This window comes from Aptenodytes patagonicus, unplaced genomic scaffold, assembly GCF_965638725.1.
Source record: "Aptenodytes patagonicus unplaced genomic scaffold, bAptPat1.pri.cur scaffold_69, whole genome shotgun sequence".
Lineage (NCBI taxonomy): Eukaryota > Metazoa > Chordata > Aves > Sphenisciformes > Spheniscidae > Aptenodytes > Aptenodytes patagonicus.
This window is the reverse complement of record NW_027472018.1, coordinates 188,987-208,440: the sequence shown is the minus strand read 5'-3', so window position 1 is coordinate 208,440 and position 19,454 is coordinate 188,987. Positions and strand designations below refer to the sequence as shown.

At 48.9% G+C, this 19,454-nt stretch overlaps 1 protein-coding gene across 2 annotated transcripts; it reads right to left on the bottom strand.

Annotated features, from left to right (window-relative positions):
• Nucleotides 1–439: 439 nt before the first annotated feature.
• Nucleotides 440–18,881, bottom strand: ASB10 (ankyrin repeat and SOCS box containing 10). 2 transcript variants are annotated; one of them, XM_076363569.1, is made up of 5 exons: nucleotides 18,474–18,881; nucleotides 13,109–13,376; nucleotides 12,043–12,547; nucleotides 10,550–10,663; nucleotides 440–1,011 (listed from the first exon to the last, which is right to left on the bottom strand). In XM_076363569.1, the coding sequence occupies exons 1-5, from the start codon at nucleotides 18,784–18,786 to the stop codon at nucleotides 910–912; spliced, it is 1,302 nt and encodes a 433-aa protein (XP_076219684.1). In that variant the 5' UTR covers nucleotides 18,787–18,881; the 3' UTR covers nucleotides 440–909. The 2 variants fall into 2 exon arrangements, with proteins under 2 accessions (XP_076219684.1, XP_076219683.1); XM_076363568.1 differs by lacking the exon at nucleotides 440–1,011 and adding an exon at nucleotides 1,237–10,284.
• Nucleotides 18,882–19,454: the final 573 nt, after the last annotated feature.

Below are 19,454 nucleotides of genomic sequence, written 5' to 3'. Positions count from 1 at the left end.
AAATGGGTTATGCAACACAATCCACAATACAGGCTGGTACATGAATAATGCTGATATGCCTGTCTTCAGCTGGCAATATTGTACTGGCTCATCACAAGATGCAGTGGCCCTAATTTCTACACCACCATCATCTAGCATGGACTCAGTGTATAAGAACAGTCCTGCTAGTCCTGTGTCCTGCGTCCTGCATTATGAAGAGAGCTCTCTTCATTCAGTCACAGCACCACAGAATTACAGACTGGTGGAGGCTGGAAAGGACCTCTGGAGGTCATCTTGTCCAACCCCCCTGCTCAAGCAGGGTCATCTACAGCCAGTTGCCCAGGACCATGTCCAGACAGCTTTTGAATATCTCCAAGGAGGGAGATTCAACAAACTCTCTGGGTAACATCTGCTAATGCTCAGTCTTCCTCAGTGAAAACGTGTTTGCTTATGTTCAGATGGAGCCTTCTGTGTTTCAGTTTCTGTGCATTACCTCTGGTCCTGTCACTGGGCACCACTGAAAACAGCCTGGCTCCATCTTCTTTGCACCCTCCCTTCAGGTATTTATATATGCTGATGAGATCCCCCTGAGCCTTTTCTTCTCCAGGCTGAACAGTCCCAGCTCTCTCAGCCTTTCCTCATAGGACAGATGCTCAGGTACTTTTTCCATGTTTAGATACTGTTATTTTGTCACCACTCAGTTTTCTCTTCTTCAGAATATACAGCTCCAGGTCCTTGAGGCTCTTTTTGTTGATCATTTCCTTGTCTTCTTACCATTCTTGATGTCCTCTGCTCCCGCCACAGCCCGCCTACTACACTGTGGTCACTGCATCTCCGGAAGAGAAGACCAATGTAGCACTTCTTTACAAACCGGACTCTGATCTGTACATGCCATGACAGCTGTGCCTTTTCTGTGCAGCATGTGGCTGGTCATGGGCAGTGTGTGGCATGTTTGTTCCTGCACATCTCAGCTTGCACCATCTCTGGCAGGTCAGGCCCTACTAAGGCTTTTGCAGCTGGGCTCCGCTGGTTCTAGGGGAGAAATTGGTATTTGTCCCGCTGGCCTTAGCTGCAGCTGGGGCCACAACCCCAACCAGCACAGTGTCTTCTGCAGATTAAATAAGCCTAATGTTTATTCCTTCATGCAAGTTGTCATGGTTTAACCCCAGCCGGCAACTAAGCACCACACAGCCGCTCACTCATTCCCCCTCCAGCGGGATGGGGGAGAGAACCAGAAGAGTAAAAGTGAGAAAACTCGTGGGTTGAGATAAAGTTTAATAGGTAAAGCAAAAGCCACGCAAGCAAGCAAAGCAAAACAAGGAATTCATTCACTCCTTCCCATCGGCAGGCAGTTGTTCAGCCATCTCCAGGAAAGCAGGGCTCCATCACACATAACGGTGACTTGGGAAGACAAACACCATCACTCCGAATGTCCCCCCCTTCCTTCTTCTTCCCCCTAGTTTATTGCTGAGCATGATGTCATATTGTATGGAATATCCCTTGGGTCAGTTGGGGTCAGCTGTCCCAGCTGTGTCCCCTCCCAACTTCTTGTGCACCCCCAGCCTACTCGCTGGTGGGGCGGTGTGGGAAACAGAAAAGGCCTTGACTCTGTGTAAGCACTGCTCAGCAATAACGAAAACATCCCTGTATTATCAACACTGTTTCCAGCACAAATCCAAAACATAGCCCCATACTAGGCTACTATAAAGAAATTTAACTCTATCCCAGCCAAAACCAGCACACAAGTCTTTAAGAACTCTAGAAGAGTGCCAGATGCAGGACAGACCTCCAGGTAACACCCTCTATGTATCACTGCAGTTTGACTACTGATAACTAGCTCTGAATAGGGTTTTCTGACTAGTTATGCTCTCACCTAATAGTAGTTCAGTCTATATTGTCTTATTAATTCCATTCCGAGAACCTCATGTGAAAGAGCATGAAATTAAGACATTTAAGACACAACATCAGCTCCTTCTGTCCCTTTCCCACAGGCCCTTTGGCCTGATACAGAAGGACGTAAGATTGGTCTGACCAACTTTGCATGAGTCCAGGCACTTACAAATTCATAGAAACATAGAATAGTTTGGGTTGGAAGGGACCTCTAAAGACCATCTAGTCCAACCCCCCCTGCAGTGAGCAGGGACATCTTCAACTAGATCAGGTTGCTCAGAGCCCCATCCAACCTGACCTGGAATGTTGCCAGGGATGGGGCATCCACCACCTCTCTGGGCAACCTGGTCCAGTGTTTAACCACCCTCATCATAAAAAATCTCTTCCTTAAATCTAGTCTGAATCTGCCCTCTTTTATTTTAAAACCATTACCCCTTGTCCTATCACAACAGGCCCAGCTAAAAAGTTCATCCCCATCTTTCTTATAGGCCCCCTTTAAGTATTGAAAGGCCGCAAAAAGGTCTCCCCGGAGCCTTCCCTTCTTCAGGCTGAACAACCCCAGCTCTCTCAGCCTTACTTGCTGTAGTATTTTCCAGGAATCGAAGTAAGGCTGGCCAGGCATAGGACCAAATTTAAGAAGTCACAGGCTACTATCAAACATGTGCTTGCATTTGGCCCAAGCCCATGTGGCCCAGAAGCCCTAGAGGCAGCCTTGCAGCTAGGAGTGCAGTGCTTGGAGGTGGGTGGGATGGCATGGATGCGAGCAGCATTGCTGACATCCGGTGATGAGCCGAAGGAATGGAGCAGGGGCCGAGAGGCCCTGGAGAGCACTTTTGTACAAAAGGGGTGTGCTCCCCCAGGTTTCACCTGCAGAGCATGGTACCTCAGGAGCATCAGCATCTGCTGCAGAGCGTCTGGATGGAAACAGACGTGCAGGAAGCATTTGGAGTTGTGCTCCTAACGGTGAAGTACCAGAAGCACTCGGCACCGGGAGAGCTGCTGTAGGGCCAGATCAGCCACTGGAGTGAGTCCGGCAGAGCTCTGCATGGGGCTGCTCAAAGAGGGGCTGTGTTGCTGTGTGGGGTTGCAGCTTGGGGCAAACACTGAGGTTCCTACTACCATGAGTCAGAGATCTGATCTGAGTGCCTCCTCAGGTGGGATCACTGCTACACCACTTAGACACACACAGGTGTATGGGGCCGGATGGGATCCACCCAAGGGTACTGAGGGAGCTGGTGGAGGTACTAACCAAGCCACTTTCAATCATTTATCAGCAGTCCTGGCTAACCGGGGAGGTCCCAGTTGACTGGAAGTTAGCAAATGTGATGCCCATCTACAAGAAGGGCCGGAGGGAGAATCGGGGGAACTACAGGCCTGTCAGTCTGACCTCTGTGCTGGGGAAGGTTATGGAGCAGATCATCTTGAGTGCCACCACACAGCATGTACAGAACAACCAGGTGATCAGGCCCAGGGAACTGGGGTTGTTTAGCCTGGGGAAAAGGAGGCTGAGGGGAGACCTCATCGTGCTCTAAAACTACCTGAAAGGAGGTTGTAGCAAGGTGGGTGTCAGTTTCTTCTCCCAAGTAACAAGCAATAGGACAAGAGGAAACAGCCTCAAGTTGTGCCGGGGAGGTTTAGATTGGATATTAGGAAAAAAATTCTTCACAGAAGGGTTTGTCAAGCATTGGAACAGGCTACCCAGGGAAGTGGTTGAGTCACCATCCCTGGAGGTATTTAAAAGACGTGTAGATTTGGTGCTTAGGGTCACGGTTTAGTGGTGGACTTGGCAGTGTTAGGTTAATGGTTGGACTCGATGATCTTAAAGGTCTTTTCCAACCTAAACGATTGTATGATTCTATGAAGTGTCATGGGGCAGCCCCATGAGGTCCTCATGTGCTGGTGGACTGGTGAGAGGAGGGAGTTTGCCTTTGTGTGTCACATCCAGCCCCGAGGTCCTTTGGCAGTCCACAAACACCGCCCAGTCCCACAGGGTGAAACATGCTCAGTGCTTCCAAATGGCTGAAGTCTCAAAGCTAAAGCTTGTGACAGAAATTGAATAAAAGCAAATATTTAAATAAAATTATAAACTAGCATCAGCATTTATTTCAGAATGTCTTTTTCAGAAACCAGCGCAGGCAGCAAATTCAGAGCAAGGAAGCTGATAGAGCCAGTACAAACCAGTAGTTAAAAAATGCAAGAAACTAAGGGGAAGTCAGAGACATCAATGAAGTATCAGTAAAGTGAGCAGCGCTGTTAAGGGAAACGTGAAACTACCCTGGGGCCAAACACAGTCCCAGCGGTGACAGAGGCCAGTGGTAGACCAGTGTGGAAGAGTGACAAGACTATGGATCATAGATCTGTAATTAAACAGTCTGATCTCTTTGGGACTTGGGCTAAGCGCCATGCAGGATGAATTCTGGTCTGGGCTAGGGCAGATCTTCCAGTGATTTTTAAAAAAGCCAGAGATGAGAGATCTACATCCACCATAATAAGCTATTCTAAGATGCAATTAACTAGTAGATTAATTACCCTTGCTATTAAAAATGTGTCTCATTTCTAATATGTGTTTGCCCAGCTTCAATTTCCAGCCACTGGATCTAGTTTTACCTCTAAGTGCCAGTCAGAAGAACTGGCAATGCTGAATAAACTCTGCAGCCTGCCCCTCAGAAAGTTTGGTAAGGCGCAGTTGAGGACCAGCAATGGATGTCAGCGTGGCGATGGAGAGTGCGTTTAGCCCACATGCCCACAGTGCTTTGTGGAAGAGTGCTGTCAACCCTTCCTGCCCTGTAAATCCAGGACCGAAGAACAGGTGCCTACAACTGCACACAGGACTCCAAAGATCGACCATGGTGTGTCCAATCACCACCTCTACGAAATTCCCACTGCCAGGAATCACTGGCAATCCACAACTCACTTATGGCTGTTCTCTGAACCCTCTCCAATTTCTCAATTTTTTTGAAATGTCAACCCCAGAGCAGGATGCCTCAGAAGCAAAGAATCCAAAGAATTGCAGTCTCTAGGCACCTGCCCCAGGTTTCTGTGTGTAAACACACATTCTGCATAATGAAAACCAAGAACTCAATAAATATTTCTGCTCTGTATTTGGAACAACAATGGATAATATTCATATTTTACAGTGGTAATGAAATACTTTCTATTCCATCAGTAATTAAGGAAGATGCTAAAGAGAAACTGTTTAAGTAACAATTTTTATAATCTGCAGGAGGATAACTTACATCCAAGAGTATTTAATTGGCTAATGAGTTCACTGAACCATTGATTTTTTTCTTTATAACAAATCATGGCACACTGGGGAACTTAAGATAACTGGGGGGAAAAAAAATCCAATGTCTTGCCAGTATTTAAATGTGTTCACACGAATATCCAAGAAACTACAGAGCAGTTAGTTCAACATACATCCCAAGCAATCACAGACAAGCAGCTAAAGGATGTCCTAGGTAAATTAGTAAAAGCTAGAACCCAAATTCCTGTCATTCAAATTAATGTCATTTGAAATAGGTACTTTCAAATAATTTTATGTAATGTTTGTAAGCCTACAAGTTTGATAGAGCTAACTAGGTAGATATGGCATGCTTCGACTCCTGTAAGTCATTTGACTTAGTTCTGCGTGACATTCTAATAAGAAAAATTAGCTGTATGCTACAGTCAGTGCGATTAGTATTAACAAATTTGAAAAATTGGGTAACTGAGAAGACTTATTCTATATAGCCATTTGATAGATGTATTTCTAAGTGTATTCTATTCACATATCAATGCTATATGTTATTAGTAATCAGGGAGAAAATAAAAAAAATTGCTGGTAAAATTGTTGGGGTAGATAAAAATGAATTGTTGGGATGGTAAAAGTAACAGGTGGCATTTGCCCAAGACAACCTAATCTGAATTGCTTGAAACACCAGGTTCATGAAAAACCTGTTTTGTTATGTCTAAGTATAAGGTGCAACATACAGGAAAGAAGAATGTGAGCTTCATTTTAAAACAGGGATGGCAACCCTGGACAGTAATGAGTCTGAAAAACATTTAGAGGTTGCAACATATGCCATCTGAAAACAAAACATGCTGAATGGGAGGGCATCACTGCCAAGGCCATCCTCCCAGACTGTGTAAATAATCAAGTAATGTCAAATATGAACCTAAGGTTCCTGAGGCATTTGTGTAGATTTCACATCCACACGGCTAAGAATAACTCTTACACAATCATAGCACAACCACATTTTGAATGTTGTGCGCAGTTCTAGTCCCTTCATCTCAAAGTGATGCATTAGAATCAGTAAAGGGACAGGAAAAGCCTGTGCTTGTGGTTAAGGGTTCGGTGACAGCTTCCACGCAGGGAATGACACAGTTGAATAGAATTCCAGCCCAAGTAAGGAGAGAAATGCCAGTGATCTATATGGTTTTGAATAGTATGATGAAGAGGAACAGACTATAGTTGCCCACATATTCTTAGAATACAGGAGTTAAAAGGCATCAAATGAAACAAGAAGGTGTCAGCGTAAAGACAAATAAAAGGAGGTGATCAATACAATTTGCAATTAAGTTATCCTTGCCACAAGGATATCAGAATGCTCAAACATACATGGGTCCAAAAAGTGACTGGTCAAATTTATGGAAGAAAAAAAAAATATCTCTACGTCTGCTAAATACAAAGAGGCCCTTTTGACTTAAAAATACCTGAAATGCAATTTACAGAGCTCAGGGGTGGGGATGGACATCCTAGGGAAGGGCTTTTCTATACTTGCTTTGTCCTTGTACCCTTCTATAAGTACCATTATGGTTTACTAGTCCACCCATTACGGCATGTCATGCTCTTTACTGAGGAACAGGAAAGATCAAGTAAGAGTCAAGCAGATATTCAAGGCTGGGAAGCCTCCAGGAGTTGATCTATCAGTTAAAAGAAAGGGATACTAGGAATAGGCAATGCCTTGACTGCACAGAGAGGGTCAGAGTAAGACCCAGTGGCTGCAGCTAGGATGGAAACTTCTGTCTAGAAATGGGATGCATTTTTATTCCCCCTGAGCACATCACTCCCACTTGGACAGCCGCACTGAGAACGTGGCAGTGGACTCACAATACTTCAGCCAGTCATGAGGGTGTCTCTGACTGCTCTGCCCAAAAACCCAGGTGGATGCTGAAGCAGGAACAACAGCATGTGCCCAAGAGACATTTCCAGTGAGCCTGGGACACTAGCAATCAGCAGCTGCCTGTGCCTGTGGCAGTTGATAAAAACACATCAGAACCACATGCCCCTGTGCTAATAATGTCACATACTTGCCATCCTCAGTTGAGATCATAGCCCTCACACTTAGGACAGCTAAATTTCCCTGGAATAACTCCTGTCCCAGCAAGTACATTCAATGCTGCACTAGAAATTTCCCCTTTAGAAAAAGTAGCACAGCTTGTTATATCGTCAAAATGTGCTCTGGAACATCAAACCTTTTTAATTCTGTTCTTGTATATGTTTTTAAAAATCAATTGCTAATCAATTAGCATAACTGAGTTAAACTCAGAGCATTTGTTCTCAGCGTGCACTTAGCTTGAACTTCTCTGATTGTTTCAGTTCTGAAAAAGGGCTTGAGTGCCCAAAAGCTTTTCTGGTGGGGTTTTTTTGGGGGGGTTGGTTTTTTCCCCTCAGTTAAATCAGTCAATCTGTAAAAGACACTCCCCTTTTTCTACTAGCCTCACATTGCTTGAAAATGGTTACTCAGTGGTATCCATACACACAATGAAATCATGCCCTTTTAATTTCAGGGGGAACACAGATGAAATCTAGTCCATGAAGACTTGTGCCCAGGGATGGCTTGCCCCTCTCAGCCACCTGCCTGATCTCAGCCCTCCCACTTACACTGGGATCCCCTACCTGCAAACCTGGTAGCTCTGAAAGGAACCCTGGAAATTCACCTGCAGTCCCAGCATGGGTCCTTCATTACAACAGATGCCTGTCTATGCCAAGACGCCTTTGTCCAAAGAGGAACTGGCAGTGCCAGGAGTTGGCCTGCCCATGTATGTAGTGGCACTGCATGCTGCTGTGTTTGCAGAAACAAAACACTGCAGGTTCACCTCTTTCAACTGAGCTGCCCTCATCACCCAAATGCAGAACAGACTTCAGAACTAGCAAAAGTAATCAGCAAGACCTGAGACGTGGCTTTAAGTCTAACAGCTGCAAGAAACAATTACAAAATAAAGCAAACCATTAAATTCAATCCTTCCCTGTCCTTAAGGAGATAGTATCTTAGTGGCTGAGTACACATTACTGAACATATGTTATTGCAGGCATATGGACAGTGCTGGAAAGAAGGAGGACCGGTAAACCAGCCCCACATGTACTGCTCTGCAGACTGCCTTCATACCAAAGATAGCCATTCAGGCTAAGCAATTCCAGACTGTGCTGCCACCAAAAGGGATAGAACCTCCTTTTTCAGCTCCTCCCCTAGTCACAGACATGATCTGGCTAAAAATGAAGACTATGAAGTGGTGATTACAATTTGGGAGTAAGACTACAGGACCTGCTCCCATAAACAGATCACCCTGAACAGACATGCGAGCACAGCCAGCAGGAAGGTGGTGACTTCAGGCTGGGTTCCAGCTCTGGTTCAAGGGAAACGCACTACTGATGCCTGGTAAGAGTGGGGGCCATTATCCAGGTATTTTAAAAGCTTTGACTCTCCTGCTCCCTTCATCTCTGTTTTGCAGATAGTCTTGGTACATCACCATGAGCCAACACCTCACCTCTCTGCCCATGGATGTCATAAAGCACATTGTTAAACCTTTTTGAGTTATACCATCTTTACACTGCAATAGTAGTACCGGCACACACACACAGGCTGCCACAACTGGTTTCCTGACGCCTTTTGTAAGCCTAACATGTGAACACATTCCTGTTGTATCCTGTTAGCATTCATGCTGTGGTGCATCGCTGGTGAGAGTGCATTAGGAATGGCATGCTGAACCTCACACAGTTATTTCAAGCTTGCTACTTCAGAGCAGCATGGTCTAGTTGTGTAAGGTGGTGATAATTAGGGGAGCAGAGCTACACCCTGTGTCCTGACAGAGGCAGAAAAAGACAAAAGCACTGAGTCTGCTTAACCTTCGGATCTGTGTGTTCCAGTGTCCTGGCACTGATGCGGACGTTAACAGAGGCCCTGAAAGACCAGTGCACCAAGAGGACCAAACTGCAGTGCTGCCCTAGTGTACCTTCTGCCAGCCAGCAGCAGTTCAGGCACTGCTTGAGTCAGAAGCAGGAATGGGGTTAGCTTACAGCAAATCTTTAAAGGATGGTTAGCTTTGATTTCTTTACAACTGTGTCTTTAAATCGCAGAAACAAATGTCACCCTTTACCTTGTCTAGAGTGCGATGCAGCCGAGGCAGCAGTGGGTGGACCTGTACTGTGCTCTGGTAGATGCTAGCTGGGCTGTCACAGGGGCTGGCTGCTCTGTACCCAGGGGACCGGCGTTCTCAGGGCATGCTTCCTCCTCGCCCCACATCAAAGTCCTCAGTGCTGGCACAAGCACTGCTGTCCTGCCACAAGCTGCAAGGCCAGGCAACCCCAGACATTGTACCTGCATGGGAAGTGTTTGTCTGGGAGGCCTCAGCCCCACACCTACCACACATTCCCCCATGTCCTCTGAGAAACAGATGGATGCATAGGTCTGAGAGTGCACATGCCACTATGCATGGCATGTCTCATGGATGACCTCTGTCAGGACAGTCTTCAAGGCAAGGTAGAAGTTGTACTCTGGTACGTATAGAGAAAGACTAGGGTTTGTTCCAAACACCTTTGGGTACAAACTGTAAACAACTTGACTGAAGACAGGATCCCAACAAACGCCCAGGGCACCAGGGCTGCCTGGTTCAGGTTTGAGTTTGTAGATTTGGGATAGGGAGACCGATACCCTACAATCAAAACTGTGATCAATGCAGTGTATTTGCTCCTTGTCCCACAAAATGCCCTAATCCCCATCTCTTGCTTTTTTTCATGAGTCTAGAGATTGTCCTGATTAGTATGGGTAAACAGAATGCTCCAAAATAGGTGCATGAGGCAGAGCACAAGCCTGGCTGGGACAGGGACACAGTGACAGGTTTGGCATGGGGGGCTGATGCGGCCTGGCAGGAGGTGTGCAAGAGGAAGGGGTTAGCTGGGAAAGCACAGACTGCACTGACAAGGGTAGAACATCTGCACAGAAAGACACAATAGGACTGGAACCGCAGCCCTTAGTAGAGGATGTCCTCGAAGCTGAGCAGCAGGAAACGGTGCAAGGCACTTGGCAGGTGCAGCTGAGACAGGACCAGAAGCAACCGGCCCTCCAGGAAGGTCCTGAGTGTGCAGCGAGCCAGGTGCTGCAAGGAGCGAGGTCTTTGCTCCAGGGAGAAAAGTGACTGGTAGAAATGTGGGTATTTCTACAGAGAGAAAAGAGAGGACCACAAGCAGATAAAGCTGAAGATACCACCTTGGGAGCAGAAGTAGAACCAGACATACCTTCACCTTTCTCACTATGGTGCATCCTCCCTATCCCCCAACACCACCACCCCTGTGGCCCTGCACATCTCCACCCAGCCCCAGCCCTGCCCTGCCCCAAACCCCCCTCAGCCCCAAGCTTCCTCTGGCACCCTGCCGCGGTAGTCCAGCTGCATGTTCTCCAGCTGGCAGCATGCATTCCCTCACCTGTACAACCTCTGCGGGAACTGCTTCCACCCAGTCCTCAGTGACGCGCACGTGATCATAGCTGTTCATCAGGGCCTCGATGACACGCGGGCAGGTATGGCAGTACTGCAGCACCTGCGTCAGCGAGAGAGCAGATGAACACAGATTTTGCGTGAGGTCCTGCAAGCCCCACCTTCACCTCTAAAAAGCTGCACATGCTCAAAAACAGTCTTGGTAAATCTGAAGAACTAATGTCCTTCCCTCATGTTGTCCCAGGAGATCAAACCCACTGATGGTGGGAAATGCCAGAGCACCACTCCTGCAAAGAGGGTGACTGAGCCAACATCCAGCATGCACAGCATTGTTGCATTCAGCACAGCTCGGTCCCCACAGCCTCTCCTCAGATGCAGGGACTAACATACATGGCCAGGATGCAGATCTCCTTCATCTGCCTCACTGCTGCAAGTAGCTCATAAGCAACCAACACTCTGCTTTATGCCAGGCCCACATTTTTCTAGTTAGAGCGTGAACCATTCTAAGGCAAGGACTGACACCCATCTTGCTGCTGTGTGCAGCAAGACTAAGACATACATGCCTCTGATGAGGGCCACACAGGGGTCTCAGGGATGTATTGTGCCTGTTCGGCATGGAGCTGCAGAGACATCCTGCATCTGTGCTGTGTGCAATGGGTGTCCTAAGAAATACTGTGCCCATGTTAGCTGCTACACAGAGCCCCAGGAAGACATCATACATATTTTGTGCAACACATCTCTGGTGTGTACCATGCCCATGTTTTAACGACACATGTAGGTGCAAGCAACACACTGATGCTGTTTATCTTACACCACCAGTGTGGCCTTTGGAGCACACCCCACCCATGCATAGCTGCACAGAGGCAGATCCACAAACCACCCCCCCAGCTCTTGGCTCCCACTCCCTACGGCCCAGGCCAGCAGTAGCTGTCAGAGTCTATTCCGGCTCTATGAGTGATCCTCATTATCTGGCGTTAATAGGAGATTAATTAGTGTTAATTGTTGATTTTCCTGTATTTTCCCAAAGGGGAGAGCAATCTGCTGATCTCCGGGCTGGGTAATTATTGCACTGCTCAGGAATTAAGACAGGAAATTAACCCTTTGTTTGCTGGTGTCTTGCAGAGACAGCATGAGCTGGAGGGTATGCCCCAAAGAGGAGACACATCCCCTGAGAGGAAAAGGGCCAACACTTTCCGGGACAAGTGATTATGGAAACTGGGTAAGTACTGTCCACGCAGCTTAGCAGACAGAAGCAGAAGAGTCCTACAGGAGAACATACCCCAGGAGAAAACTTCAGGGAATCCCTTACCAGTAATGCCAATTCCCCCCTCCCCAGCCCCTGGGAAGAGATAGGCAGGACGGCAAGCAGGCTCGCACAGAACAAGCCCTACTGTGACAGAAACATCCTTGCTCTCACTGGGGCCCTGATATTCACAGCCTTCCCTTCCCACCATGCTCCCGGCACAGCTGTGAGCCCCGCACCTTGAGGAGAGAGCCAGGCCAGATGCGAATGGCACCGTAGTTGAGCAGGGCTCGCACCACAAGCTCTGGGTGGTGCTCTAGCTTGTAGGCAGTTGCTTGCAGGATATTGTGCAGTGCCGTATTGCCACTGTAGTTCATGACATTGACATTTGCACCCCAGGCCAGCAGTAACTCTGCTACTTGAGCATTGGCATTCTTGCAGGCCAGGTGAAGTGGGTGCTGACGGTCCCTATCTGCAGCATTGATGCTAGCACCACTCTCCACCAGCAGCTGGCAGACCCGGTAGTAGCGGTCCATGTCCTGGGGTTGATGGGGCTGAGCACAAGCAGCATTCAGTGGTGTCTGCCCTTCCTCATTCTTTGCCTCCAGCTCTGCCCCATAGTGCAGAAGCAGCTGGACATGGTCTGTTAGGCCATGCCGTGCTGCTACGTGCAGTGCTGTGTCATCTTCCTCCTCTGTCCGACTGTTCACATTGGCGCCATGCTGCAGCAGCTGCTGGACACACCTATGTGGGCCAAGATGACTCAGTGACAAGCTCTCCTCTCCAGCTCCTATCCTATCTCCCACCCACCCCCTCCCATGTCTGTACCATCCCACTGCTTTCACTTTTCCCAAGAGTCCAAAAATCCCTGCTCCTCATGCCCTGGAGTAGTAGTCTTAAGCCAGGATGACTGGTGAGCAGAGATACTGTCATCCTAGTTCCAGCTAACTCTCCACAGATCTTTAGTAAATGTTGTCACACCCAGAGTCTGCTCCCACACACCCATGGAGGCCTGTCTGCATAGCACATGCCCTGAGCTTCACAGTGTGAACCATCAGCTCTGCATTGCTGGTGGGTAGCAAGAGAGCAGCACCAAGCTCAGCTGCATCAGCTGAGGACTGAGCTTGCAGCCATCTGTTGGACTTCAGAGGTGGTCCTGGTCCAGGAACAGGCAGTAATGCCACCCCATTCAGCAGCCATTACTGCAACCACCAGCCCACCTGCAGGGATGAGTAAGGACCCCTTCTACATAGGATGAGGCTCAAGGGGAAGAGAGGCCCACTGTGCCCCCTGGGTAGAACTCACTCGATGGAGTCTGGGCTCTTGCAGAGATGCAGGGGCTTATAGCCATCCTCAGAGACAGCCTCAGGGTCAGCACCAAAGCTGAGCAGCAGGCGCACGCAGTCTGTACTGGCTGCTGCACAAGCCTCATGCAGGGCAGTCTTACCCCCTGGTGCAAAGTTGACGGCAGCACCCCTGAGCAGCAGGAGCTGCAGGCAGTCTGTGTAGCCCCGGCTGGCTGTGATGTGCAGCGGCGTGGTGAGCTCCTGCTCATAGCTCAGAGACCACAGTCCTGCAGGGAAAGAGAGTTCAGGGAGCCATGTCCAGCCACAGTGCACAAAAGCACTGGGCCCAGACCTGCCCTTTGCCCCAGGGTACCTGATGTACAACCCCTCTTGAGAGACTCAGGTTTCCCCTCAAGGGACTGCCTTTTCCTGCCAGTCCCTGCTCTGCAAGGTCCCTGCCACTGGACTGGCCTGCCAAAGGCAAAGATCTGGGGATGACTCTTAGACTCCACAGCCATGCTGACAGGGAGCTCAAAGGAGCAGAAGCCTTGGGGCAGAGGCTGTTCCCAGAAAGTCTGCTTTTCATCTGCAGCTCAGTCATGCAGCACAGGGTTTCTGTTGACAGCAATACAGCAGATGAAGGGCCTAGGGGCACAGGCAGGGCTGAAAGCAGCAAAGTGGCTGGAAAGAGCACCATGCATGAAGCACCACAGTAAAACAAAGAGGTGCTGGAGCAGGCTGCCACGCACACAGGAGATTCAGACAAGCCCTGAGCATGGCACAGACAAGCAAGCTTCAGCACCGATGGACATCTAGGGCCTAGGAGAGAGCAACGGCTAAAACCTGCCAACTCTCAAAGATGCTGACCCAGCTGGAACCATGTCTGAGCTGGTACGGTCTGCTGGCAAACAGCCTGCAGCTGTTACAGGAAGAGGGCTCCTTAAATCATGCTTCTTGCTGCCCTTCCAGGCTGGGCTGGAGGACCACGTCCCAGACTGCATGACATGTTCAACACTACATCCCTCTCACCTCTTTCTCACAGAAGCAGCATGCGGTCAACTGTGTTTCCCAGGGCCAGGTTCAAACTGAACCATCTCGAGGACCTAACACAGGGCTGTGATAGTTCCTTGCCCAGCACAACCCACAGAGAGAACCAGCAGCCCAGCCCAGGCTGCACACGGACGGAACAGGCAGGCAGAGCCAGGCTACAGGGCAGGTCACAGAAGGAGCACAACCTGGAGCTTGAATCTCCTTTGCCCCATGGTGGAACCCAGGCAGTTTCCAAGCACTGGCACAAACCCCTGCTAGAAGGCCCCGGATGCACCTCACACTCCCAGACACACACACACTCTCTCTCACAAGCAGCACAGGGGAACCCAACCACATCCCAGTGCTCTCACTCCCACCCCCACTCCTCTGTAACCCAAACAGCACCCATAACACACAATCCGAGCAATAGTTATGCCCTGCAGCATAAGAAAAAGGCTCTGACCCCCTGTTCAGCTAGGCCACACTGCTGGCCCGCTGCCCCCCTGCATACTCAGCCGACGGAAGTTGAAGCGATAGTTTTTCCACTCTTCCATGTCACTCGTGTCAAACACAGCATTGGGACTCAGGTCGTTCTGAGGGTCACTGAGGATCTCGGCCACAGTCCCCTGATCCCCAGTTAGCAGGGCCTGCCAGTAGACCTGGGCAGAGCCATCCACCTTCCGCGTGCAAATGGGCTCCTGACTCTTGTCTCCTCTGCCTGTGATGCTACCCATGATGCAGTACCCAGACCCCCTGCAGAAGCCAGGGCAGGACCTGCTGCTGCCTCACCAGCCAGGCTCTGAGCCTGTGGGTACAGCCCTACCAGTGCCCTGCGCTCCAGCTGATGGGCTGCCTGTCTGCCCTGGGGTGCTCCGCAGGGAGAGAGGACATGTCACATCACAGCTTGGCCCAGGCTGGGTACAGCTCAGGTCTCAGCTGTTCTATTCTGGGAAACCTTGTGACCAAATGTTTGGGCCAAGAGGCTGATAAGGACACTCTTCTCAGGCAGCAGTATCTCTGCAGTCACTGGCTGTGAAGGGACAGCCCCTAGGCAGGGCAGGGTAGCAGAGTAGCCTGAAGGGTAGAAATGGAGACAGGACATCACTAAGAAAACAGAGAGAGAAGTAGTCTGATGCCCAACTAGCCTGCTGTGTCATCTAGCTGCTGCCCAGACCACAACAGCACAACCCAGCTGCCTCCATACACCACCAGCACACCTTTGTCCAGCCCTTGGCTCCTTGCACATCTCCAGCACTGCACCTCCATTTGCTAGTTCCACCTGAGCCGTTGGCACTAAACAAGCCACAGGAAAGTTCTTTTTAATCAAAGCTTAAAGCCAAAGGACAGGTAGAAACAGGTACATTACAAGCAAACTAAAAACATACAAGGTAATTATCCTTTAGACCCCTTCCTACTTTTCCTTGAAATTCAGTCTTGCAGAGAACTCCTGCATGGTTTCAGTACTCCCTTTCCCATCCTCTGACAGTCCCCTCACTCAGGGCTCCTCACCGCTGTCCTTTCACCTGAGATGGCATTTTCCCCTGTCCCTACTTAGCTGTACAAACTCACCCTATCCCTACATTGGTTACAGAACAGTGCACTTTGCTCACAGTTCGCTAGCATTGTGTGTATTTTGTTCAGACCATATGTTCTAAAGAACACATCAAACTGCATGGAAGACTAGTAGCATTTAGTTTAATTTTGTGTCATGGAACTATTCAGATCATGCAGCTAAAAACAAATTAAGTGACCCCAATAGACCATCCAGCTGGTGGGATGCTCTATTCCCCCAAAAATATAAGTGGGTATCCCATGAGAGCCTGAGGTTCCCAATCACAAAAGCATCTCCAGGGAGACAAAAGGCTGTGTGTGTTGGTGTCAGTAACACCATACAATTCACACTTCCTCTGAGCTTCTTAAAATATCAATACAGATTACTTGGGAAAGACCAGGTCACTAGAATTTACTTTTAAGGTCGCTGGCTGGGTAAGTTTTAAGAAACTGTCCCTGCAGCCCAATGAGATACATAACCAAAGCCTCAGGTAGCATTGTTGTGGTTTAACCCAGCTGACAGCTAAACACCACACAGCCGTTCGCTCACTCCCCCCACCCCAGTGGGATGGGGGAAGAGAATCGGGGGGGGGGGGGGGGGGGGAAGTAAAATTTGTGGGTTGAGATAAAGACCGTTTAATAGGACAGAAAAGGAAAGGAAAATAATAATAATACTAATAGTGATAAAAGAATATACAAAGTAAGTGATGCACAATGCAATTGCTCACCACCGCCAACCGATGCCCAGCCAGTTCCCGAGCAGTGGTCATCACACCCCAGCCAACTCTCCCAGGTTTATATGCTGAGCATGACATCATATGGTATGGAATACCCCTTTGGCCAGTTTGGGTTGGCTGTCCTGGCTGTGCCCCCTCCCAGCTTCTCGCTGAAAAGTCCTTGACTAGTATAAGCGCTACTTAGCAACAACTAAAACATCAGTGTGTTATTCTCATCCTAAATCCAAAACACAGCACTACACCAGCTACTAGGAAGAAAATTAACTCTATCCCAGCCAAAACCAGGATAAGCATGAAGTTTTGCTTTGGTTTTTGTTCTATATCCTTATCTGATAAATTTGGCAGTACATTTTTGGTCTGTGCTTGATGAATAATCTTGTTTGGTTGGGTTTTTCACATCTTGAAACTTTAGTGATAAGAGCAATTTCTGTGTGAAGTTGTTTTACATCAGCTGTTGTTTTCTTTGGGGCACAAATCTTTACAAGCAGATTGACTTGCTGTTCAAGTGTCTGTCAGCCCAGCATAAGACAGGAGTTAAAATGTGCAATTAGTATTTTTCTGACAAGTGGTCTCAGTTACACAAAGGGTAATACCTTTTGTATTTTTATTCCTAGGTAGACTGTAACAATTCAAAACCTGGGTTGTACAAATCTTGGAACTCAGTAAATAATCTTCACCACCCACAAGTAGCAGCACTTGCATCTGCAAGCCCACCCTATCTGTTTGTCTCTTGCTAGTGTGGATCCCCACAAAACAGTCATGGTCAAGCTTTATCAGTGTGCTCCATAGCTTTGTGCCAGGACACTTGAAAAGAACCCACACCTGTACGAAAGCGGCCCTCATCAACAGCTCTTCCATTCTGGAACAGGGGGGCTTTTGCCACAAACCTTCTGTGGAAGAGTGGTGCAATTATGGCCCCTCCACACCTGAGACTCCCCATCTTAAATTCTGGGAGTCTGCCTGCACCACACTACTAACAGACAGCAGCAAGGACGTGCACCTCCAGATTGCTAAGCACATCTCTCCCTTTAACACATCAGCTATGCTGCTTACTGAAAAGCTTATAGATGACATTGATGAGAAGGTAAGCAAAATGGACCAGAGAGTATGGAAGCATGTGTGGTAGCCACAAGATGTATCTGGGCAAGGTATAGCGAGGTGTACAGATGGGAGGAAACACCAAGAATGACCAGCTTCTACCTCCTGTCACCCAGGACAAGCTTGCTTCCACCATCTCTCTGATAGACTAGATTTCTGCTCCCCTTGCCCACTCCATCTCACAGAATAGAACAGCTTGCAGGGTGCAAACCCCGCATGTGAAAGAAAGCAAAACAGCAAATGCTTTTGTTCTGGAGCAAAGCCCCCCTCCAGCTGATCACTGTTAACCCTGCCACATCAATGCCCCTGCAGCTTCTCAAAGTGAGTGTTTGAAGCAGGGATCGCAATGGCTCTGCTTCACACCCGGATTTCACCACAGCAGCAGGATTAGGTAGATAGGGAGCAATTGTGGCTTGGTCCCCAAGCAGCTGCCTACAAGGCTGAAGCACAGCCATGCCTCTTCCTCAGGATATGGGCTAAGCTCTGCCTGAAGGGCACCGCTAAGACCTCTCTGCTGTTCCCAAAGTATGTCGCTGCCTCCAGTTTCTAATGAACTGAAGTAACAGACCCAACTTAAGACATAAAGCAGGAAAAGCATCCTTATGCCACCTGATGCCTTCTCACCCACGCACTCTCTCCACCTCACACATACCTCATATCTATCCCAGCAACCTTTAACAGGACAGTCCTGATGTTGTTCCTTTCCAGCAGCCCTTCCAGGGGCCATATTCTCACTATTTCCCAGTAGATCTGCCCCTGGCCACCTTCAACAAGCCTGCTACTATTTGTTCTATACCCCTGAAATCCTCCTTCTTTATATAAAAGCCTTTCTTCCCAAGTCCCTCTTCCACCACCCTGTCTCCACCACCGGGGATTCCTCTCAACACTTTTCTCAGGTGTCTGTGCTCTTTCTCTGGTCCCCATCCTGGGCACTTCCCATCCCTCCATGTCCCAGCCCTGCACACCCACCAAATTTCCTGCTAGTCCAGCGCAGCTCATCTCCCTTTGTCTCAATGATGAGATTGATGGCTGCACTCTTGGTGAAGTACTTCTGCACCATCTCCAGGTCCCCAGTGAAGAGCGCATTCTGGACGAGCAGATCCCGGCACTCCAGTGGCTCCAAACGGCTGTTCTGGCATCCCTGGCCAACTGGGCTCAGGCTGTGCTCGCTGTGGTGGTACTGGGGCCTTATACGCCAAGAGTACTTCCACTGATCCAGCTGCTCCTCATCCAGCTGCAGCAAGCGTTGTGTGGCAGAGCTGAACGGAAAGGTGCAGCCCATTATGGGGAACAAAGAGGGTAACTCTGAACCTTACAGTAAACAAGCTGCTGCAGGCAAGAGCCTCTTATCCAAGGCTACGTCCTTTGCAGGTTGCTCCTGGGTTCCAGCTCCCCAGCGTCTGGCTGGATTCAGGCACAGGCCTGACTCACTCAGTATAAATAGTCCTGCTTGGCAGCTCCCCTTCACCACCTCCCCTCCTTCCAAGAGCTTATTTTCAGTTGCTGGATGCAATCACCAGCACAGATTAGGCACAGGAGAGGGGTAGCAGGGAGTCTTGAAACACTCTCTATGTGCTTACTTGTTTGCTCTGCAAAGTCTCCACTCTGCACTGTGCTCCCACTTGGAAAGAAACAGAGCAAGGTGGGGGCAATCACAGTGGGGGGTAGCTAGAGAAAGGCCTGCAGCAGAAGTGGTGTCAGAAGTCATAAGGGACTGAGTTCAGAGGCCTTCCCCACAGGCAACTCCACAGGGACCAAAAAAACCCTCATAAGCCCTACACACTGCTCTTGGGAACCCAGCATCTTCACTAGGGCAGCGAGGCTGGCTGCCTAGACGTGGCTGAGCAGAATAAAGGAGGGCGTGTAGGCAAGCCCTGGGAAAAGCAGCTTGTATGACATGATCCAAGTTTCCTAGCAATAAGGAAGACAGTCTCCCATGCAAACCTCAAG